The sequence below is a fragment of the Castor canadensis genome, chromosome 12, assembly GCF_047511655.1.
Source record: "Castor canadensis chromosome 12, mCasCan1.hap1v2, whole genome shotgun sequence".
NCBI classification, from domain to species: domain Eukaryota; kingdom Metazoa; phylum Chordata; class Mammalia; order Rodentia; family Castoridae; genus Castor; species Castor canadensis.
Window position 1 is genome coordinate 22,599,023 of NC_133397.1, and position 24,398 is coordinate 22,623,420.

At 50.9% G+C, this 24,398-nt stretch overlaps 1 protein-coding gene across 1 annotated transcript in view; it reads left to right on the plus strand.

The window, feature by feature from the left end:
• The window catches only part of Kcnk3 (potassium two pore domain channel subfamily K member 3), a 37,050-nt gene extending 23,746 nt beyond the window's left edge, over positions 1-13,304 (plus strand). Inside the window, exon 2 of the mRNA XM_020155200.2 lies at positions 10,018-13,304. Within this exon, the coding sequence (XP_020010789.1) occupies positions 10,018-10,955 (938 nt within the window). The 3' untranslated portion in view covers positions 10,956-13,304. The remainder of the gene's footprint in view (positions 1-10,017) is intronic.
• Positions 13,305-24,398: the final 11,094 nt, after the last annotated feature.

A 24,398-nucleotide genomic window follows, 5' to 3' on the forward strand; every position in this document is an offset into this window, starting at 1 on the left:
AGGAAACTAGGGCCACATGGGTTAAATCTGAGCCACTACCTGTTTTTATCAATAAAGTTTTATTGGAACACAGTCACACCCGTTTGTTTGCATATTGTCTGGGGCTGCTTCCTTGATTCCATGGCAGAGTTGAGTAATTACAAGAAACTACTGTAGGAGTGGGAAACCTCAACATTTACTATGTGACCCATTATTTTTAAAAAGTTTGGGCTGGAAGCATGGCTCAAGCGGTAGAGCATTTGCCTAGCATGCTTGAAACTTTGGGTTTAATCCCAGTACTGCAAAAAAAAAAAAAAGTTGCTGACCTCTGTCCTACAGTCAGGCAGTGGCAGAGCCAGGATGGGTGCCGGGCTTATGGACTCCCAGCTGGGTGTTCTTCCACTCCTGTGCATCCTCTCCCCTTTCCTGGGCCCTGCCCCATCCGTAACACTGTCCCAGGTTGAGAATTTGGCCACCCAGGCTCTAGGCTCACACCTGGGCTCACGACTGTGGCCCCCAAGACCTAGCACGGCTTCCAGTTGGAAGCAGTTTTTCCCTTTGGCAAATGTAACGAGGAGATGCCAGCATGCCTCTGCTTCTTCTCTGAGGGCAAACCGGGAAAAGCCAGGGAGTATAAAGGGGGACAACTCGGCCATCCGGGTGCTGGGGTGAGGCGCAGCGTGGGGCCTGGCACTTCTGGTCATCTGCAGGAAAAGCCAAGCTCACTTTAAACCAGGCTACAGAACTCCTTTCTCAGAGCCAGGCTGTCACTGTGGGTTCATTTCATTAAAACCCCACTACATCCCATCCGCCGGACAGACAGGCCCCAGGCCTGGGTCAGGGCACCTGGTGCAGTGGCTGGCCTTTCCCAGGACCCCTGGGGTTACTGCTCTTTGATGTGTCACTGCCCTCCAGGGCCTCATACTCTGTCCATCCTCCCTGTGTCCACCCTGTTCAAGCATTCCACAGAGATTTATTAAGTTGCCAGCTTTGTTCCAAGCTCCCTCCTAGGTGTGGAGGACATCATAGTACACAAAAGAGACAAAACTCCTGCCCTCTGCAAGCTTACACTTTTGCCCACAAATGCAAGGATGTCTCACCTACAATATCCACCCTTGCCCGTTTTCCCTTCCTCCCCTTCCTCCTTTTCTTCTTTCTTCCCTTGTCCTCTCCCCGCCCCTCCCCTCTGCTGTCCTCTCTTCTCCTCTCCTGTCTTCATCTCTTGAATTTTGTGCTTCCCTCTAACTCATACGTGAGCACTTGACAAATGGACCATGCCAAAGCCCCCTGGAGGCCTCCTGCCTCCAGTCTCCCACTGCCACACCCTTTTCCTCCCTTTTCCCACTTCCCCCTCCACCCTGGGATGCCAGACAGTTCATCTCAGTACCTCTCTAGGTGCATTCCTCCTCTACTCAGGAGCTGCCAATGGCTCTCCTTTGCTCTCCATTGCCTTCCAGTGACAGTTTTTATTATGGACCTAACCTTCATAGCTCCTCAAATTTTAGCCCACCTCAATAACCCTCACTTTCCATCTGAACTTCCTGCTCCAAGAACAGCAGGAGGATTTTTGTGGTTGTTAGGTTTATAATATTCATCATTTTCTACTTATAAAAATAATGGATGTCTCCAGACCATATAAAATGTATAAAAAGAAAATTAAAATCAATCATGAGCCCATTATTCAGGGATAAAATGAGAGTTTTCTAGTATATTTCTAGCTTTTATTTCTTCCTATATATACATTTTTTGTATTTATATACTCAAAATGGGATCTCACCATACAGAAAACATTGTATCTACCATTTTCAATGTGATAGGATGGTTTTCTCTGTAATTAAGACTCCTCAAGTACAGCAGTTTAAGAGCTACACAATATTCTGCCCCATAAATATACCTTAATATGTTTAACCAAACTCTATTGGTGAACATTTGAACTGTTTATAATTTTTCACAATGAAAATGCTGCTATAAACATCCTTGTTCATAAATCTTTGTTCTAATCTCTGGTTATCTTCCTAGCAGATTCCTAGAAGTGGGACCACAGGGGTCCCAGGGTAGATGAATTTCTAAGGGTCTTGCTGTGTATGTATGAAGCTGCCTTTCTGAGAGAGTCTGCAAGTCCCTACCCACCTTCATGTCTGAGAATGACACCAAGCCTATTTTCTTGGCCCATAACTCACCATGTTTCTTCCTAGAGATTGCTCTTGTCAGAACTCTGCATTTCCCATCCACCCTGCAGAGATCAGGGTAGACACCACCTCCTCTGGAAGCCCTGCCTAACACCCCAGCCAATGTTCTCCACCTCTGGCCCTCCTTTTGTCCCAGTCTTAAATCCCTCCCAAAACACTGGCCAACTCAGCCATGCATTTGGATACTGTGTGTAGCAATAGCCTCTGCTTTGGGTGGGACATTGAACTTTGAAAGGGCTTCCATTGAGAGGTTTCATCTGATTTACTTCTGGACAGAAAGTGTCTTGAGGTCAGGGACCTCGGTTTAATCCTGTGTTCTGTTTCTTCTGGCCGTGTCACCAATTGCAAGTCTGGCCCAACCACAAGCTAACCTTGATCTGATGAACATTTTTAACTGGCCTTCACCATTCCTTGGTCTGAAGAGCACTCCCCTCAGCAACTCAGGGCAATCAAAGAGGATGGGCGAGGAAAGAGCCCCGCCTTCCAGTGCTTGTTCCAACTTGCTGGGACCTAGACCTAGTCCCTGCTCTCTCTCCAGGGCTTGATTTACCTATCTATAAAATGGGCAAGTTGAGCTACAAGTATCTCACAATGCAGCACTGATCACTCGTGAGGCCCCTGCCCCAGGCACCCTTGAGGTGCCTATGAGGGGCCCTGCACAGAGCCGGCCTCTGGGATGGCCCAAGGGAGCTGGCTGGGAGGCAGGCCTGGCTCCAGGCCAGGCTCTGTCTGCAAACACTGACCTTGGCTGCTGCAGGGATTTTCCATGACACCAGCACCCTCCCTCTTGGCTCCCCCCATGCCACGCCAGCCTGGGAGGGTGGGGGAAGGGGGCGCTGGGTCTGTCCTGCTCCAGAGGGCCCTAGGCAGCAAGAGGGGCACCTGTGGGTGGGAGACAGCTAAGGAGAGAGGAAGACCTGCTGGTACATAGTGGAGGAGGAGCTGAAAGAGGAGATGGAGAGATGGTGAGAAGAGAAGCCTTTGGAAGGGACACAGCAGGGGCGGGGGGGGGGGGGGTGAGGTGCGGGAGGGGGGGGTGGGGGGGGGTAAAGAGATGGTGCTGTGCTTCAGAGCTGTCCTTTCCCAAGTTGTAGTCCCAGCCAGGAGGGCGACAAACTCCAGACCTAGTTCTGCACTTGTCCCCACCCCCACCCTGCTCCCCTCCGTCTTGGTGGTTTCCCAGGCCTATCTCTGGGCTCTACCACCAAGCAAGCACAGGGGGATTCCTTCTGGGGCCTGGATTTGAGCTCATTTTGAAGGGCCCAGGAGGCCCCAGTGAGGACAAGAGCTGAGTCACCAGAGGCCTCCTGCAGGTAGCCCCTTCCCCTATAGAAAGGAGTCCAGTGGAGGGCTCTCTCTTTGACATCATGGGTTATAGTCCTCAAGAATCTCAGCCTTTGAGTGGAACAACCTTGGCCTTCTGGGTAAAACAGCAGTTGCTGAGTAGCTGCTCCCACCAGGCCCTGTGTAGTACACCAAGGGGACTCACCTACCCTCCAACGGCTAGAGCCCGGCAAGTCTCCTCTGTGCAGTGAGTGCACAAAAAAACAGGGCATAAGAGAGGCAGAGAAGGGTGCCCCCAGAGCCAGGAGGAAGGTCCTAGAAGGTTCTTAGAAAAGGTTGTCTAAGCAGATCTCCTAGGAGGGAAGGAGCACACCTATGTTCTCCTCCCATGTCCGCCAGGCCAGCAACATCTCTACCTTCAGAGGAAGACATGGGCACCACTGCCAGCTGCCTTCGCCTCATCTGGTCCACTCAGTTCCTGGCCCCACACTGCTGCCGTCTCCAGACCTCCAGCCTTGAGGAGGCAGATCTTGGGCTCTTGCCCTTCACTTAGGCCTAATTGCCACCTTCCACCCACAGATGAGCCAGGCCTGCCAGTCCCCAGAGCCACCTCTACTGGGAGCCCACATTCCTCTCTGGCTGCTGCACAAGGCCCAGGCAGCATCCGCAGTCAGGCTCTCCCCTCATTTCCTGCATCAGCCCAGAGTTCACAGCCTTTGAGTGTCTCAGGCCACAGGTCACCTCATCTATTCTCCCTCCGGACAAGCATTAGCACAGGCAGGGCCGTATTTACTTTAGATAAGTAGGTCTGCAGGGAGACAGGATACAGCCATGCAAAGCCAAGGACTCTGGGTTTCTAACTCATCCAGAGGCAGAGATCAGAGGGTCTCAAAGTCAGAGACCTACATAAAGGACCTCAAAGGTTCTTGATGCAACCGAAGAGTATTTCCCAAACTGTGCTCCGAGGAACACTTGTCCAGCCATATGCACTGTGAGAAAAATGTTTCACGGTCAAACCTGACACCTTCTCCTAACTTTGACTGGCCTTGAACATAAACACAGGTATGTCCCTAAGAAAGCCTACACCTAAATAAAAAAATCAAATCCTGTTTAATCCAGCTTTGCCCCAATTTAATTGAATCAAACAACCCTTTTCACACTCAACAATTATTAATATTACATGGAGCAGATATTCCAGGAATCAACCTTGGAAAACACTGAGTATAGAATGTTGGTGCTGAAAGAAACTAAAGACCATCTAATCTTGGGGTTCCCTCAAATAGTCATATTAATAACTATCATGCATTTATCCCAATGCCTTAACCAATTTTTTTCCTCCTTCTTTTGGGGGAGGAAATATTGGTATTTGAACTCAGCTTCATGCTTGTGAGGCAGGTGCTCTACCACTTGAGCCATGTCTCCAGTCTTTTTTGCTCTGCTTATTTTGGAGATAGGGCCTCACTTTCTATAGGCTGGCTTGAACCACAACACTCCTATGTTACATTACCTGCTGGTGCTGGGATGACAGGTGTGCAACACCACACTAGCTGTTGGTTGAGATGGGGTCTCACAAACTATTTGCTCAGGCTAGCCTCAAACCATGATTTTAATCTCAGCCTCCCAAGTAGCTAGGATTACAGGCATGAGCCACCAGTGATCAACCCAATGCCCTAAGCATTTTAAGTCTGTTAAAATTTCAAATTCCCACAGCAACTCTGAGGTACATACATCATTATCCCTATTTACAGGTGAAGAAACTGAGGCACAGAGGATTAAGTAATCTGGCCAAGGACAAAAGCTGTTTGCACCAGAGCCTGTGCTCTATCTACTCCATTAAATGGCAGAGACTCCCTACCCATTTTCAGTATTTCAACATATAAGGATAAATTAATTCAGTTTCATAGAATCAATTATCTCATCTCAGAAGTTCTGATTGGCAGATGTGTGCTTAATTAATTTTGATGAGGAAATAAATGAGTTATGACTTTAATAATAATCTATTCAGTGCCTGCTCTTATGTAGTAAATACACTGTACTAATCAACACATCAAACTTCATAAGTGAACTCTTTCAAAATTTTGATCCGATGAGTGGGTGGGTGAACAGAGAAAATAACACAAGGCATAGCAGTGAAAAAAGGTGAGAACATCATATCTTGCCCTATCTACCCGTATCACTGAGGTGAGGAAACCAGAGAAGGGAAGGGTCTGGCCAAGACTCAATGCTGGTCAGGGTCAGGGTGAAGTCAGACTCAAAGCCCTACGCACTTTCCTCCACCCATGGCTGTGACCAGTGGCCTGGCCTCCTGGCCAGTTAGGCCAAGGGTATGAGGTCAGGCTGGTAGGCTAACAGGCACAGGAGGCCAGTGGAGAGTACATGGCTGAGCCTAGGGCAGCTAAGGCCATTACCAAGCACATAGAGTAGCTAGTCATGCTTTGACTAGAAGGAAACAGGCCACATGGAGAGACAGACAGTGAGGGCCAGACCTGACCTCTGTAAGCTCTGAAGGTCCCTGGAAGGCAGAGCTACAGCCAGTGTCTGAGCTCCTTGGTAGAGCCAAGAGGAAAAAGAAAGAACTTCTCCTGCTACCTAAAATATTTATACTAATAATATCCATGTCCAGTCCCATAATTTTTATATCCAGCCATCTGGCTTCCTCAGGTAACTTTTGTGCCTCCAGAACCATCTCTTGGCAAAGTTGCTCCCAAGTAGGAGCTATTGACCCTAGTTGAATGAACAGGTATAGCTTGGGTCATACCTGAACAAGTATAGCAGTAGACAGAACACTGGTTTTGGGAATCAGGTATTCTGGGCTATAGCCCTGCTTCTTACCCTTCAGGTGTTAAATCCTGGGTTTTGCCAGCTGTGTGGCCTTGAGCAGGTTGCTTTCCCTCTCCGATCTTCTATTTCCTCATCTGTATGATATATGGACTAGGCCAAATGATTGCTCAGAACCTTTAAATCTATGGTGGATTTGGAAAAGGGGGGCAGGGAGACGGAGGAGGTGGGGACAGCCACTGTGCTCTGAAAGTGCAGCTAGTAGTATCCCATGGTGGGTACAAGTTCTGGCTCATCAGATCAGTAGGGTCCCCAGAGAATCAGTCAAAAGAATAGCCCATGTGTGTGTTGGTGTCACAGAGAGACAGACAGAGCCCCTCACCCAGACACTTGCACGGCTGGGTAGAAGGCGCAAAGCCAAGCCTTACACGGCAGGGCCCAAGCAGGCAGCGGCCCACTGCAGGGAGACGGAACTTGCCAAACTCCCATTGACTTCCCAGAAGTCTGGGGTCCCCTGGGACGGGCTCCACCCTAGCTGGCAGTCCTCCAAGCTGGTCCACGTCAGCAGGTCCCTTGGCCTTTCACCCAGTGACACAGGACAAAGGGGCGGGCACACACCCTGGGCCCCATGCTAGAGAAGCATCTGTCTCCTAAGCATCAATCTCCATGCCCACTGCGCCTCGTCTCTGGTTGGGGCAATGCCATGGAATATTCTACCCCTGGGCCTTGGTTTCCCTTCTTGGTTGCCCTTCCTGGACTGATACATTGGCTGTAATGCACTGACGTGAATGCTGAATCAGAAAGGCAAAGTGACCATGGCTGACTCACAAGGCCTCCGCAGACTTACTGGCCCTAGCAGAAAAGTGGAGACAGTCACAACAGTGACTGTTTTGAGGGTTAAGTTAAAAATGCACCTGAAGGGTAAGGGCTTTCTGATTAGTGAGTCCCGGCTTATGGTGGGAGTGAGAGTAAGCCTGGAGCATCTGTCCCCAAGGATGGGAAATGTCCAAGCCAGGCTTCCCTGGGCAAGGCTGTGGCCAGGATGGGCAGAGGCTCCGCCCCACTAGGAGCCTGTGGTCAGGCCTGGATGAGTCACTTTCTCTGAGAGTCACCAAGTTCAGTGGAGCAGTTGGGAGGAGGGGTGTCACTTGTAGTTAAAGCTGGGCCCTGAGGGCACCTGGGCCAGGCAGGAGCAGGGGGAGGAGGGCAGTAGGAAAAGCACTAGGGGGAGGGGGTCAGCATATCTGGGTGTGGGGTGAAGAGCCAGGTGGCTGCTGAGGGGTACTGACAAGGAGGGAGAAAACAGTGAGCTGGAATCAGATCAGGAAAGGCCTGAGGGATTTGGGGGCAGCCCGTGCAGGCAGAGGCTGACAGGCAAGCAAGCACTGAGTTTTCCTGAGAGGCAGTGGGCTCAGAGAAGTCACAGTCCATAACATTACGCAGGGCAAGTTGGTGGGGATGGTGGGGGTGGTAGAAGACACCTGACAGTGGACTGTCATTTCCTGGCCCCACAGATGGCCCTACTCCCTGGACTTTGCTCTCAGGGCTTTCCCCATAAGACTCCATGACCAAAGGCTCCCAAGGACTTTCACACCCACTGGTCTTTCCCTCCCCAGGCAGCTCTGGTGGGTGACCAGGGCAGGGATTATCAGTTTTAGCTCACACATACGACCCTCCCCCCGCTGCCCATTGTAAAAAAGGGAAGTGAGCCCAGAGAGAGGAAGGGATTTGTCCAAGGTCACACAACTGAGCCAGGTCCACACTTGGCATTCTCTGTGGAGCACTGTCCCCAGTGCCATATGCCCCCTGCCCTCTGCCCATACACCGTGCAGTGCCGGTCTGGGGGACAGGAAAGAGCAGGATAAGAAGAAGCCCTGGCTGGGGGCCTGCTCAGCTGTCGAGGTGAGTTGTGGTCTGGCTACTGGGCTGAGCTGGCGGGCACAATCTGTTCTCACCCTGCTGGGGTATGGATGGGCCAGGCACCTCCGCTCAACAGCTCAGCTGCACAGCCCCTGGCAAAGGGGACAGTGACTGGCTGGATGCCGCAGAGGGGAAGGGGGGCAGCAAGAGCCCAATCTAAGGACAGCCCTGAGGTCTCCACGCCCTGGACAGCTGTCCCCAGGCCTCTCTGTGCTTGAAGATTTAAATGACCCTAGGCCGGCAGAAATGCCAGCTTTACTGGAACTCAGCTGCCCCCCAAGCCCAGCACTCTCTTGGAAATGTGAGAGTAATCTGGCACTTTGTTCATACTAATCAGTCAGCCATTATTGGGCACTTGATATGTACCAGGCTCTAGGCTAAGTGCATCACATACATTTTCTCACGTACTCCTCCCAAAAACCCTGTGAGGCAGGTGACTTATTAGCCCCATTTCACAGATGTAGAAATTAATGCTCAGAGAGTTTACACACACACACAGCTAAGCCAGGTCACAGCAGGATTTGAACTCAGATCAGACACAAAGTACACAGTATCCTGGCCTGCAATTTAGTCATTAAGTGTATTTTGGGCCCCGTGGAAGCAGCTGGCAACATGGAGGTGGAAGTCAGAGGGGAACATGACAGGCCCAGCAGTGTCCCCAAGCCAGTGTTTAGCTGGATGCAGTTGGGGGTCCTGGAGTTCAAAGCTGAATATTCTCAGTGCCACTCAAAGAAGGCAGAGATCACTTTTAGCTGTGAGGAAACCAGGAAGACTGTATGGAAGAAGCAGCATTTGGTTAAAATTGTGTAGGGCTTGGAAAAGAAGAAAAATTGGAAAGGCTGCCAGCATTAACTCATTATTATAATTCTCTTAATAAAAGTTGAGATATTTATTCTCAACAGTCTGGTGAAAGAAACAAGGCCAAACCAGTAGATCTCATTTTACAAGTGGAGAAACATGATCAGAGAGGGGGAGTAATTTACTCAAGGTCACAAAGCCACTAGTGACAGGGCAGGAACCTGTACCTATGGCTTCTGAGTTCTCATCCAGGAACATTTTTCCCTCCAGAATTCTTGATGGCCATTTGATGGTTGGTTCACTGAAGACTTGGTAGGTGGGGACGGCACAGAGATTATCTAAATGGTGATAGTAACGCACCTGGAAGGACACTCAGGGCTCCTTCTTTGCCAAGGATAACAATATCCCATCCCATTAGGACACAGCCTACTTTGGATCAACCTCAGAGGCTCCAGACCCTGCAGCACTTATTCATCCCAGTGGAAGGGACCCAGGCAGTCAATCTCCTTTCTCCTCTGCCTCTGCTGGGCCAGCTTCCCAGGCAGACTGGAGGGCCCAAGTGGTCCCTACCCACTGTAAGCTTTGACTAGCAGCACAGAAATCATTAAGGATCCATACATGCCTCAGTTTCCCTCCCTTCACACTGAATCACAGGATGTCAGAAGCCATTCAGTCCAACCACCTCCTCACACAACCAAGAAAACTGAGGCCCAGGGAGGACAGGGAGCATGCCCAGAGCCAACAGTGGGTAGACTGGAGCCTAGGGCTCAACTACTGCCATTCACGAGCTCCAAGCTGCATCTGGACAAGGTTCCCAGCAGTCCTACTTTTTGCAGCCATACAGATTTAAGTTCAAACTTGGGTTGGTCTGTTTCCAAATAGCCCTCCCTGTTTCTGCATTTTCCTTGCCCTCTGGAATTGCTACAAGAGTGCGTGCGAAGATGCAAAGGACTAGCACAGTGATGTGCCTATGAATTTGCAAGGTGGGGAGGTGGAGGGACAGGCGGAGGAGGAGGGCCTCTGTAAGGGCAGTCCCTTAGCATGTGCTTTTTCCCTCCACTTTCCCCAGGCTACGGCCACGCAGCGCCCAGCACGGATGGAGGCAAGGTGTTCTGCATGTTCTATGCGTTGCTGGGCATCCCACTCACGCTCGTCATGTTCCAGAGCCTGGGCGAGCGCATTAACACCTTTGTGAGGTACCTGCTGCACCGTGCCAAGAAGGGGCTGGGCATGCGGCGCGCCGACGTGTCCATGGCCAACATGGTGCTCATCGGCCTCTTCTCGTGCATGAGCACGCTGTGCATCGGCGCCGCCGCCTTCTCCTACTATGAGCACTGGACCTTCTTCCAGGCCTACTACTACTGCTTCATCACGCTCACCACCATCGGCTTCGGCGACTACGTGGCGCTGCAGAAGGACCAGGCGCTGCAGACGCAGCCGCAGTACGTGGCCTTCAGCTTCGTCTACATCCTCACGGGCCTCACGGTCATCGGCGCCTTCCTCAACCTCGTGGTGCTGCGTTTCATGACCATGAACGCCGAGGACGAGAAGCGTGACGCCGAGCACCGCGCGCTGCTGACGCACAACGGGCAGGCGGGTGGCGGCGGTCTGGGTGGCCTCAGCTGCCTGGGCGTGGGCACCGGCGACAGCGCGCTCACCACCGACACGGTCTCGTCCATGGCGGCCCCGGGTGGCAGCGGCAGCGGCTTCCGCAACGTCTATGCCGAGGTGCTGCACTTCCAGTCCATGTGCTCGTGCCTCTGGTACAAGAGTCGCGAGAAGCTGCAGTACTCCATCCCCATGATCATCCCGCGGGACCTGTCCACGTCCGACACGTGCGTGGAGCAGAGCCACTCGTCGCCGGGAGGGGGTGGCCGCTACAGCGACACGCCCTCGCACCGCTGCCTCTGCAGTGGGACGCAGCGCTCGGCCATCAGCTCGGTGTCCACGGGCCTGCACAGCCTGTCCACCTTCCGCGGCCTCATGAAGCGCAGGAGCTCCGTGTGAACCATCGCGCGCGCACGCGCGAGGCCCGGAGCACCTGCGAGTGGGGCGGGGCCTCCTGCCTGGAGGAGCAGCAGGGCTCGGTCAGAGGCCCCCGTCCCGACGCCTTCCGCCCTGTGGGACGCCCTCAGTACCCCCACCACCACCACCACCACCAATCTCCCCCAGCCCCATCTCCAACTGTGCCTGCTCGCACCAGCCAGCAGGAGGCTGGGCTCTGATGGCCCCTGGAGCCCCCCCACCCCCATCCCAGAGCCCTGCAAATTCCGAGAAATGTGAAACTTGGCGGAGGGGGGGAGGCGTCGCAGAGGGAAAGCAGCTGCTGGGAGCCTCCCATCCCCTTGGAAATGTAAGCAGCTCCCCAGTTCTCAGAGGCCCTGCGGGTACCCAGACCCCTACCTCCGGAGGGGACTTCTGTTCCGTGTACGTTTGCATCTCTATTTATACCTCTGTCCTGCCAGGTCTCCCACCTCCCCTTGGCAACAAAAGCCAAGGTGTCTTTGTCCAGGTCACCCCTACTCAGTCCCACTCCCCTTCCTCATCCCCAGCTGTGTCTCCCTGCCTCCCACTACCTTCTGTGTTGTTTTGCATGGCTTTGCAGTTATGAAGAAAGTGGAAACCCCAGTGGTCCCTAAAGCCCCCCAGAGGGCAGGACAGAAAGAAAGGGCAGGCAGGAAGCGAGGGGAGTGGGGAGACAGTGGCCCCCAAGTCTGCAGGATGGTGACACTGGTAGGTGAGAGCTACCTGGCCCCTAGCAGCATTCTCAGGCACCCCTGGGGGACTCCAGCCTCCAGACTTTACCCTTAGAATCGCTGTCCCTGGCTGCTGATCACCAACTCTTCAATTTGTAGAGTAATTTTTAGCCTCAGAAAACCTTGTCCTGCCTGTTCATTCATTCAAGTGTCACGATACCAGTTAGGTCACCAGGCTAGGAGTTCTTATCCCTCTTTTACAGATGAGGACACAGGTGAAGTGACTCAAGGTGATGCAGGTCACAAAAGGTGAAGGGGAACAAGAACCTATCAGCTTGTTCCCAGCTCAAGTGCTCTTCCTTCCAGTTCAGCTGGAAACAGAGCTCCTGCCCAGCACACCTTGACATGTGCACACACCTGGGGCTAAAACCAGACACAGAAGCCCTAGCGTGGGCCCTTATTGAGTCTCGGCCTCTGCTACTCTGGGCCTCAAGGCAGGGGCTCCGAACAGACCTTTTTCTCTGGAGCACCTGCTTATGAGCAGAGACATTCTTGGAACTGAGGTGAGCATGGCCGGGTCTTTCATAAGAAAGGCCAGAAACTGGGGCTTTTAAGAATTTGGAGATTGGGTGGAGCAGCCAAGAGAGCTGGCAGGCATAGCCACCTAGGACATTATCCCTGGCCCTTCAGCCAGTGTTGGTACTTATGGCCCCAGCTGCTAGAGATAGGCTGGAGCTGGACCTGGTGTGCCCTCTGCCTACCCCACCTGCAACCCAGAAGGCCGGGAGCAAGGCAGCAGATGGAAGCAATTCCCAAGGGTTGCTGTTGCAGGCATGCAGCTGGAGCCGGGATAGTGGCTAGGATGGCAACAAGAATGAGCATGGTCTGGGGATACAGTGCCTTCCTAGCATGAGCAAGGCCCTCGGTCCAGTCCCCAACACTGCCAAAAAAAGGTGAGGTGATGAGGGACTTCTCCTAGTGCTGTGCTGTCTCCCCAACTCCTTCACACTGCTGAGCAAGGCCAGCTCCAGCCCTAATGTTAAGGAAGCTGGAGGGAGGGGCCTACAAGGTGGTCATTCTCAGACCGTACCCCAACCATGCCCTCTAGGCCCTGGGCATCCCCAAGGAGGAAGTCTGGCCTGTGTGTGTCCCGTCTCAGTGTGGAGGAGCTGGTTGCCTACATGCCAAGGAGAGCAGAGGATGAGGACCTAGAGGGGTACCTTCTGTATTTATGTTAGGAGTGGGGGGCAGTGCTGTTGCCTCTGTCCTATGTGTGACCCTGCCCTCGAGGGGTCAAGTCCTGTCAGACCCGAGGGAGCCACAACCAAAGTTGCAGAGAGAGGGTGGAGTTGGAGCAGAGTGGTCCTGGGGCAGAGCATGGTGACTCCTGGTCTCCTGTGGGGTCTTTCCTAGGGAACTAGAAGGCCAGTGTCACTTCCCGTCTCACGCCCTCCCACTGCAGGCAGCCTTTCTGCTTCCCCAATGCCTTATGCCTGGGCACACTGCCACAGAATATGCAATATGTGTGGGTGACATCACCCACACCCACCCCGGGCAGCCCCTGAACTCCCCAGGCTGTGGCTGCCCTGGCCCCTTCAGCTCCTCCTGCCCATCTGTCTTCACACTGAGAATGGCGCCTAATAAATGCTGTCCATGGAGACCAGGCTTAGGCTCCAGCTTCTCTGTCATCATTCACCTTTGCTGCTGATTTCCTTTGGGCCGACTAGATTGCTTTGGGGGGGCATTGGGGAGAAACCTGGTGGGCAACCCTGGCTTCCATTTGGGGATTTTCCAGAAGATCCAGGTTTCTTTAATGTCATTCTGGAACACACTGTGAGTGCAGAACCTTAGCACCTGTTCCTGTGGTCCTGTCCTCTCCCTTGCACATGAACAAACTGAGAGACCCAGAGAGGGCAAGTCTCTTGCCCTGTGTCACACAGCTGAGTGGCAACCTAGGATAAGAAGCATAACTGGGGATTCCCCAGTTCTCCTCCTCATACAGCCAAAACTGCTAATACCCACCTGTCAGCCAGGAGTGACCCCTTCCAAGAGCATTGAGGACCCCTGCCTCAATGGCCTGGTGGCTACAAAAATGTATCCTTCAAAGAGGGCCATATCACAAGCACCTGTCTTCAGGTATCCTTTTCCAGGGCCTAGAGGGATACCTCAGGCTTGGGAGTGGGGCTCAGAGTCCAGACAGACCCAAGGAGCAGATCAACCCTGCACAGTTGGAACCAGCACCAGTCAGCTAGCCAATGGCTTCCAAACTTCATTGAGCACAATGCACAATGAAACACTTGACACCGTGATCCATCTACATATCTACCCACCCACCAATCTGGCTTTTATTACATAACACTTAGCCTACGACATCCAACACATTCCAATATGTCCTCTTCTGCTTTACGTTATAAATGCTGGTCATGACCCACGACACTGAGTTCTCTGCCCACCCATAGTCATTCCCTGCAGATTGAAATGCACAAGAGAAATATGGGGGTGGAATAGGGACACTTTCTTCCAGTCTCCCCCTTACCCCTGCGGGTTAACTGAAAGAGTCAAAGAGGGACCTACGTAAGGGGGTAGAAAGACGCGGTGGCACCTGCACCCCCTCCAGAAGCAGGACACAGCCAACCTCTCAGTGTGGCCTACCATCCTCAGAGTGGCCACTGCAGAATCGGGGCCCTCTCCCTTGGTTCACCCACTCCTAAGGCCACTTCACTGAAACCCAGGTTCATGGTCACGGTCCACTGCCTCTGCCTTTCTTAGAGCTGCAAAATGCAGCAGCAGCAGCAGAGGCAGACTCATTCTGGAAGTTAGCAGGGACCAGCACAAGGAACCAAGCAGAGCTTACAGAACATAGCATGCTGGCTCTTGCCCTCCTTTTCTTCATTGCCTGGGCAAAATAATCACAAACAGACCTTGCAGATATACTCCAGGGAACTGCACCCCAGTCCTACCCACAACTCCCCAGAGCTCAGAGCTGCCCAGGTTGTAGGATGAGTTTTTCATCTCCAGATGCTACCAGCCCCACCCTGTTTGCACCCACATGTGTCTGAGGTCCCCTGCACTGAAAGATAGACACAGCAAACCAGAAATCAAAAACCAGCCCTGCAGAGGGGGTGTGGGTAAATGTAGCAAGTCCCTTCCAGTATGATGAATGGAGTGAGCATCAATGGAGACAAGTTTCTCGTGAGCCAAAAGAGAAAGAGATGCAATAGCAACTGTATCCAAAGCATGTCCCCTGCATGCCTTGTGGAAAAGGGCTCCCTGGTTATATGAATCTGGGGCAGCACTGCACGCATCACCCACTCGTGAGGCTTCCCAAGAAGTCTTAACTTGGTAAAGGTGCAGCAAAGACACTGTTTACCTTTGCTAAACCCAGCACTGCCCAAAGTCATTCTAACTACCAGATCCTCTGTTTGCATGACCTCTCTTCGTATCCTGTCTTTCTCAGAACACAGCTATCAAAATCTCACAGAGGTGCCAGACATAGTGGTTCACACCTGTAATCCCAGCTCTTCAGGAGGCTGAGGCAGGAAGATTGTGGCCAGCCTGGATTACAGAGCTGTCTCAAAAAAAGACTGTCTCAAAAAAAAAAAAAAAAAAAAACTTCACTGATGGAGATAGATCTGATCCTTCCTTCCCTCTCAGCCTGAACTAGATTATAAAAGAAGTTTAACGTGTAAGTCCATCTGTAACTGAAGACTGTAACAATATGAAATATATATGATGTGCTCAGTTATGTGTCAGACCAAACCAGGGCTTGGAGCAGTTCACTGACCCAAGATCAGGAAGTGAGTTGGTGGAGAAGCTGGGATTTGAACCCAGGCCCGATGGCTACATCCACTAAGCATGTACCCTTACCCACCTCACTGCATACTGTCTCACGGTGGTCCCTGCTCACAGCAATGATTTGGCAGAAGTCACAGAGATTTTTCTGATGTACCCACCTCTTATGGACAATCATGGTAAGAGGGAGGCTGTGACCTAAACATGCCATCCTTCAAAGATAACAGATTTTGATGGAGTGGCGAAATTCTGTTTCCCCTTAGGCCCTCCCATGCCCACCTTTAGGGCCCATTAGCTCTTCCCACAAGTTCCACATTGCCTTCCCCAAGCCCAGAAGCCTCCTCACAGTTCATCTCAGAAAGCCAGGGAAGGGAAGGGCTGGACAGGACCATGGAAGGATGTAGTTAGGATGGACATATGGCCAAAGGGAACAGCAACTATAAGCCAAGCATGGTGGTGCATGCTGTAATTCCAGTTACAAAGGAGGCAGAAACAGAAGGATAATGAGTTTGAGGCCAGCCCTGGCAAAGTTAGTGAGACCCTGTCTCAAAAAAAAAAAGAGCAACTAACAAAATTTAAAAAAAAAAGAGCAACTGAGCTGGGCATGGTGCTCAAGCCTGTAATCCTACTCGGGAGGATTGTGGTTCAAGGCCAACCCAGGGAAAAAGTTCAAGAGATCCCATCTCTTTTGTCCTTTTTTTTCCTGGTGGGACTGGGGTTTGAACTCAGGGCTTCATGCTCACAAAGCAGGCACTCTACTGACTGAGCCACACCTTCATCCCATTTTGCTCTGGTTATTTTGGAGATGGGATTTCACAAACTATTTGCCCGGTCTGGCCTCAAACCTCAATCCTCCCGATCTCGGCCTCTCAAGTAACTATAATGACAGGCCTGAGTCATGGGCACCTGGCCAAGACACCCCATCTCAATGGCTGGGCATGGTGGTTCACACCTGTCATCCTAGCTCCAGCGAGAATCATAAAATAGGAGGATCCCCATCCAGGCTGGCCTGAGCAGAAAGCAAGACCCTATCTCACACAAAATCAGAGCAAAAAGGGCTGGAGGTATGAATCAAGTGGTTAGAGCACCTGCCTCATTAGCACAAGGCCCTGAGTTCAACCCCTAGTACCAAAAATAAAAATAAAAATAAAAAAGAGCAACTGCCCACACTAACTGACCATGCCAAGCTCCCTGCCCAGGTCTGGCCTGGCTGTCACCACTGAGTAGTGGAAGACAGAGGCTCCCTCTCTGTCCCAAAGCCTCATTCCAGTAAGGAGGCTGAGTGACTGTTTCTGAAGTGACCGTGAAAAGCTCCAGTCTGTGGTGAACTCAGCACTCTCCTTTTGCTCAGCTAGGCGGGGCCCTGATGTTGGAGCAACGGCACTCCAGCTACCACCCTCCCCCTCCTTGCAAAGGGTGCAGAGAAACACCCAGGTGTGCACACACACACACATACACACCTTGGATTACTGGTCCTACTCCTCTTTTTCACAAGCAGGGATTTGGGTTCACAGAGAAGAGATATGCTCAAGATCATGAAGCAAAATAACGGTGCAGCTAGGATTAGTCTCCATGCGTGCATGCGTGCACACACACACACACACACACACACACACACACACGCACGCACACAATGAAGGGCCCAAGCTTATCTGATTCTGATTTCAGAGGAGAGCTGCTAATCTCTGGAGTTGAGTCACTCTGATGCTGGAAATTTACCACATCCACATCTGGACAAACACTGGGAGACTCACTCTCCCTTCGTCTTCCAGCTATAGGGAGGCACCACCCTGCAGCCACCCCTTGGGCAAGAGCTGTGTTGAAACCAATCTCTGTGACCCACTCTGGTCAGTGACCCTCATCCTCAAGAATCCACATTAATGACAGTTTACAAGTGCAGTGCTCTCCATGTCATGTTCTCATTTGATCATGAGGACAATGATGTGATTCAGGTGAGGATTAATGCCCCAATCTAGAGATGACAGAACTACAGCTAAGGAAGACCAAGCCCTTGCTCTGCAACCAATGTCATAGACCCCTCTGAATCAGAGACTCTAGGCCAGCCAGCACCCCACCATCCACAGCCTCACTGCTCACTGGATGGGTCTCCTGTGTTGGGAAAAGGCCCAGATGGACATGGTTCCCAGAAGCCATTTGCAAAAGGAGACACAGAGTTAGGAACCCTTTACCCATTTCACCCTGTACCCTGGACTTTGGACCAAGGGTAGTGGAATGTCTAGCCAACAACCCTTGCCCTCGCTGGAGGGGACAAAGGCTCCTGGGGAAAGGTCACACCTTTGACCAGGCCAACTCCCTACATCTATACTCTGCCACAGTTCTTGCTCTCAGGAAGAGCGCACATGTGACCAGGTTAACCCTGACCATGGGATACTCTGGTCCGACTCCAAGATCAGAATGGCAGGAGAAAGGCACATGTCCTTTGGCTTGCCCTGGACTCAGCATCAGGGTTGTAGAACTGTTATCCCTCCAGACTGCCCAGGTCCAACCTAGGAGCACAGAGGTGCCCTGGGGCAGGGAGCCCCAGCATGAGTCTGGGTGAATCACTCTGGGTGAATCTCATACTTTGTAGTAAAAGTCTACCTTCATCCAAGTACTAACAGTACTCTAATGACACCTGGCTGTCAGGGCATACTGTGCAGCTGGTGTCCTTCCATCTTCTCTGGGGACTTAGGTGTGCACACTAGCACCCTGGGACTAAAACTTAGCTTTTCCACAGAGCCTCCATGCCTGAAATGCACCAGCCTTCCTCTCCTAAGGCAAGAGTCCCCTTGGGGCAAAGAACTCCAATTTATAGGACCCCACTCTCTGAGCAGCCTCTTCATTTCGTGAGTAGCAGCTCTAAGGGCCCCAATGTCTTCCTTCCACTAAGAAAAGAGCTGCTTCTAGTCTGGTCTGCCCACCAAGGCTGTCACTGGAGGGCAGCTGCACCAGCTAAACAACTCAAGATGGCACCTTGTATGGACAGGTACCTCCAAGCCTTCTCAGGTTAAATGCCCCAGTTCTCCCATCACACCTCTGTGACAGAGTTTCTAGAACCTCCTCCCCACCCCCACACACACATACACACACACATATGCACACCAGCCTGCTCCCATTCTCTGAGAGAGCATCAGCATTCCTCTGTCCCTGTAATTTGATATGCCATGTGTGAAATCCACCAGCACAGAGGTGGGCCCCATCCCCTCTTTCTCCCCTAGATACTATTCTCCTAGTAATGTGGCCCAAACATACAGCTGACTTTTAGACAGCTGCCACACTCTGAGCTTAAGTCTGTCACACAAACCACTGTGGCAGAAGCTGTTGGTTACCTAAGCAAGAACCATTCCTGCATCATTCTACCTGATGACAGAGGACTTGGGTTCCCCACACCCAAGCACAGAGACTGAACTGATCACAGTGACCCCAACATCTTTCCGAAGATTGAATTTGGTTTCAATCTCATTTTGGGGCTCTTCAGGGACTTCTTCTTGGGAGCTACTGAGAAAGGCCTTCCTCCTGCTCAAAGACATCACAGGGCAGCTAATACCTCTCCACGTTGACTGGATCTTGCCAGGTCTTGGTGTCACTGGGAACTGTGGCAGCTGTCTTGTGACCATGAATGAAAACATCATGGACTCAGTGAAGATGGCAGAAGAGACAGAGAGCTTAACTGTGCTGTTGAACACACCCAAGAGCCCCTGATCTCAGGACCTCTTGTCATGCGCATGAGAGGTAACACAGCCAAGTAGGTTTATTGTGACTGGCAGCTGAAAGCCCGGCCCACAGGCTCCTGAAACACAATGATTGCAGTTTGAATTGGCAGGCCACAAAGAAGAAAAGGGGTTTTTAGGCCTAGCACAGTGGCTACTGCCTGCAATCCCCACTACTCAGGAGGATCATAGTTTCAGGCTAGTCCAGGCAAAAGTTAGTGGACCCCCCACCCCTGCCACTCAAAGAACAAGCTGGGCAAAGTTATACATGCCTGTGATCCCAGCTACTTGAGAGACAGAGGTAGAAGGATCATGGTCCAAGGCCAGCTCAGGCAAAAGTGTGAGACATTATCTGAAAAACAAACTAAAGGTGAAAGGGCTAGAGGTGTGGCTTAAGTAGCAGATCACATGCCTGGCAAGTGCAAGGCCCTGAGTTCAATTTCCAATACCATCACACACACAAAAAAGGTGGCAGGGAGTCAGAGAGGGGTTTTCTTCCTCTCCCAAGGGCTTTAAAACCCTAGGTTGGGTCTCCAGTTCCTGTCTCTTAAATAACAATGAGGGCCAGTCCGAAAGATTTGTGGTCACTTTGGGGATAAAGAAGTCCCGCTGAAAACTTCAATCTCAAATCCATTGAGTGTGAAATTCTCACTGCTCGCAGTGAGCCCCAGGGACTCAGGAAGAGAAGAGGCACACCGTATCCCTCCTCCACTCCTGCCTTTCCTTTCTGGCTGTTCTACAGCTGGCTGGGGAGGACAAAAAAGATAATGGAACTCCTCTGTGTGGCCAGGCTCCAAGTGCTGGCACCCTCTGGTGTGCTGAGCCCATGTAAAATTCTTTCCCATCCCTGTTCCGCAGAAGGACAATCTGATGCCCCCCGCAGCTCTGCCAGACTGTACACTTGCACAACTGGCTGATGTTCCCCACTTTGGATGTTCCAGTGTTGAAGCCTGGTTCCACCTCAAATCGATTCCTACCCTCTCTCAGCCCCAGCTCACCCACTGATTTGATAAACCAGCCTTCTGTGCCATTACTTAAATCTTTGATGAAAATATCAAAGAGGATAGGCCAGATAGAAGGCCCATAATTAAGGGTGACATTTATTCTGGTACGTTCTTAGTGAATTGTTGCTGGCTCCAGCTACTCACCACTTCCTTTTATCTGTGCTCTAAATTTGTCTGTTTAATCAAAGCAGCAGGTGGCTGGGCTCTAGTCACGTAAGGATAGCTCCCTAGTCCCCATTGCGTTGGTGACCTGGGCTGAGGATTTGAACCTGCTGAAAATAGCAGGTGCTTTCTCGCCTGACTCAGTCTTCCCCAACCTCCCTACCAACCACCAACCACCCCCTTATCTGGGCTGTTTTAAGTTCTTTCCAGCCCACCACCTACACCCCATCCCAACTCCTGAGCTGGACTCAGCTCTGCTCAGCACCTTCCCAGCTCAGATTTGGCTCCTCTCTTAGGCAAATAGTCTGTTCTTGAGCAAAGGACACAACGGACCCACCATGGAGCATTCAGGTTTGATATCTGCCATAGGAAACTCAATGGCCAGGGTCTGTGGTATACAGAACAAGCAATACTGAAGAAGACAGGAGCTGGGCTAAGAGTGTTCTGAATCCTCCTCGCTTCCCTGCAGGAAGAAGTACAATTCACTCCACCATACAGGAGAGTAGAGTAGGGAATTGCGGGCTCAGAGAGGTCACCTCACTTGCCCAAGGTCACTCAGCTAGCATCCTTAGTAATCAGAGGCCCTGAACACTTCTCAGCAGCCTCTGTAAGAGAAAAACCTGAGCCCAGCCCTTCCAGACCCCCAAGAGGAACAGCAGGTTGGTGGAGTGACATCAGGTCATAGGGAAATCACTCCAGTGTTCTGAGGACTGAGTGATTTTGGGGTTAATCTTCTAAATCTGGCACCAGAGATGAGACTGGAGCCTGCTGCCCCATCTCCAGCCCCATCATGGTGAACAGATGGGCTGCCCCTCTCTGGGGGTCTAAGTAGGGTGTACTGCCATTGCTGGGCGGTAGGAGAGTGGGTGTGGGTTGATGGGAGACAGGTCGGGGTGGACATACCCAGTCCTACCCCACCCTGCCCAGGGTGAGGCTGCCACAGGAGGTGGAGACATTTAAGATTGTCTTAACTCCACCCTCCTTAGCCTAAGCCCTCCAAAGCTGATCAACTACAGAGACTCACCCTGCAGACTCCAGAGTGAGGCTTGGGCTGGGCGGTGCCCACAACACCCAGGTCCTGACCAGGCTAGCCTCTGCCATTGGACCCACTGTCACAGAGCCTTGTGGGCTGGGGTAGGGCAGGGGGTATGGTAACAACAAAGAAACATAATGGTAGATGACTCTCAGAGTCAGAGGGACCCTTAGGAATGGGAGATCATAGCTTCATGTTTCAGAAGGGAACCGGAAGCTCAGAGAGAGGAGGGGACAAGATGTAGCAAAGGTGAAAGAGCCAGGACATTGGGGCTCCCTGGAGAGTGTTCCCTCCATATCAGCCCCAGTGCAGAGTTATCTGAAACGGGTCACACTGGAAACAACCCACAGGTCCATCAACAGGCAAACGGATAAGCAAACGGGGCATGTGTGTGCCAGGAATACTACACAGCCATGCAAAGAATACACACAACATGAATAGGACTCAGTCATCATCCTGAGTGAAAAAGGATGGAGCTGGGGGTGTAGTCCAGTGAGTGGTACAGTGCATGAGGCCCTGGGTTCAATTCACAGCACCAAATAATAACGGTAATAGGTTTTTTTTATTCATTTATTCACATGTGCATACATTGTTTGGGTCATTTCTACCCCTTGCCCCCTGCTTCCTCCTTTTCTCCCCGACCCCCTCCTCGCTTCCAGGCAGAACCTGTTCTGCCCTTTTCTCCAATTTTGTTGAAGAGAAGACATAAGCAATAATAAGAAAAACAAAGCATTTTTGCTAGTTGAGATAGGGATAGCTATACAGAGAGATTCCTAGCATTGCTTCCATGCACAAGTGTGTTACAACCCAAATTGATTCATCTCTATCTGACCTTTTCACTAGTCACCGATCACCTTCCCATATTGACCTCTGTTGCTTTAAGGTTTCTGTATTAGCTCCTCTGCAGTGGGGACATTAAACACTTTCATGTTTTGGGTTTCCTACCCATCCCCATATCTCCCGCATGTGCTCTCCCCTTAGCGTGTTACCCAAGTCCAACAATGTTGCTGTATTTGCCCTTGATCTAAAGTCCGCATATGAGGGAGAACATACGATTTTTGGTCTTCTGAGCCTGGCTAACCTTGCTCAGAATGTTCTCCAGTTCCATCCATGTTCTTGAGAATAATAAGATTTCATTCTTCTTCAGAGCTGAGTAAAACTCCATTGTGCATAAGTACCACATTTTCTTAATCCATTTGTCAGTAATGGGGTATCTTGGCTGTTTCCATAACTTGGCTATTGTGAATAGCGCTGCAATAAACATGGGTGTGCAGGTGCCTCTGGAGTAACCTGTGTCACATTCCTTTGGGTATATCCCCAGGAGTGGGATTGCTGGATCATATAGCAGATCTACGTTTAGATTTTTAAGAAGCCTCCATATTTTTTTCCAGAGTGGGTGCACTAGCTTGCATTCCCACCAGCAGTGTACAAGGGTTCCTTTTTCCCCACATCCTCGCCAACACCTGTTGGTGGTGGTATTTTTGATGATAGCTATTCTAACAGGGGTGAGGTGGAATCTTAGTGTGGTTTTGATTTGCTTTTCCTTTATGGACAGACATCATGAGCATTTTTTCATGTGTTTTTTGGCCATTTGAATTTCTTCTTTTGAGAAAGTTCTGTTTAGTTCACTTGCCCATTTCTTTATTGGTTCATTGATTTTGGGAGAGTCTAGTTTTTTAAGTTCCCTGCATATTCTGGTTATCAGTCCTTTGTCTGATGTATAGCTGGCAAATATTTTCTCCCACTCTGTGGGAGGTCTCTTCAGTTTAGAGACCATTTCTTTTGTTGTGCAGAAGCTTTTTAATTTTACACAGTCCCATTTGTCCATCCTTTCTCTTAGCTGCTGAGCTGCTGGGGTTCTACTGAGGAAGTCCTTGCCTATACCTATTACTTCCAGAGTATTCCCTGCTCTTTCCTGTACTAAATTTGGAGTTTTGGGTCTGACATTAAGGTCCTTGATCCATTTTGAGTTGATACTAGGACAGGGTGATAAACATGGATCTAGTTTCAGTTTTTGTAAGCAGATAACCACTTTTCCCAGCAATATTTGTTGAAGAGGCTGTCTTTTCTCCATCGTATGTTTTTGGTGCCTTTGTTAAAAATAAGGTGGGCATAGCTATGTGGATTCATATCTGGGTCCTCTATTCTGTTCCACTGGTTTTCATATCTGTTTTTGAGCCAGTACCATGCTGGTTTTATTGCTATGGCTCTGTAGTATAGTTTGAAGTCAGGTATTGTGATACCTCCAGCATTGTTCTTTTTGCTGAGTATTGCCTTGGTTATTCACAGTCTCTTGTGTTTCCAAATGAACTTTAGGATAGATTTTTCAATCTCTGTGATGAGTGTCATTGGGATTTTGATGGGAATTGCATTAAACATGTAGATTGCTTTTGGAAGTCTAGCCGTTTTCACTGTGTTGATTCTACCAGTCCATGAGCACAGGAGATCTTTCCACCTTCTGTAGTCTTCCTCCATCTCTTTCTTCAGGGGTTTGTAGTTCTCCTTGTAGAGGTCGTTCACGTCCTTTGTTAAGTTTACTCCTAGGTATCTGATTTTTTTTTTGAGGCTATTGTAAATGGAATTGTTTCCATATATTCTTTTTTTTTAAGAGCATAGACTGTGGGACTCCTACTTTACAAAACTCTAGAAGACAAACCTAATCTGAAGGAACAGCTTGAGTGAGCTGGGGCTGGGAGAGGCAGATACTACCTGTCCACCTGGCTCCTCCCACCTCCACCTAACAGCTACGGAACCTCAGAAGGCCAAAGTGTCTCCCCCAGTCTCTCCTGTGGGGTCAGCCCCTGGGTGATGGACAAGCGAAGGGGCTCCCAGGATTCTGGGGTCAGATCCTGCTTAGGCCCTGCTGCTGTCAGGCCCTTTCCACTTCAAACATCAAAAATGAGCCGCAGCTGCCTTGTTTCCCACTCTATTCTGTTCCGGGTAATTCGTCAGGCTCAGCACTTAACAGTCGAAGCTTTCATCCACTCTCTGAACCTGTGAAGCCATCAAGGCCATCAAAATCATGCCTGCTCTAGGAATGAGTGCTCCACACA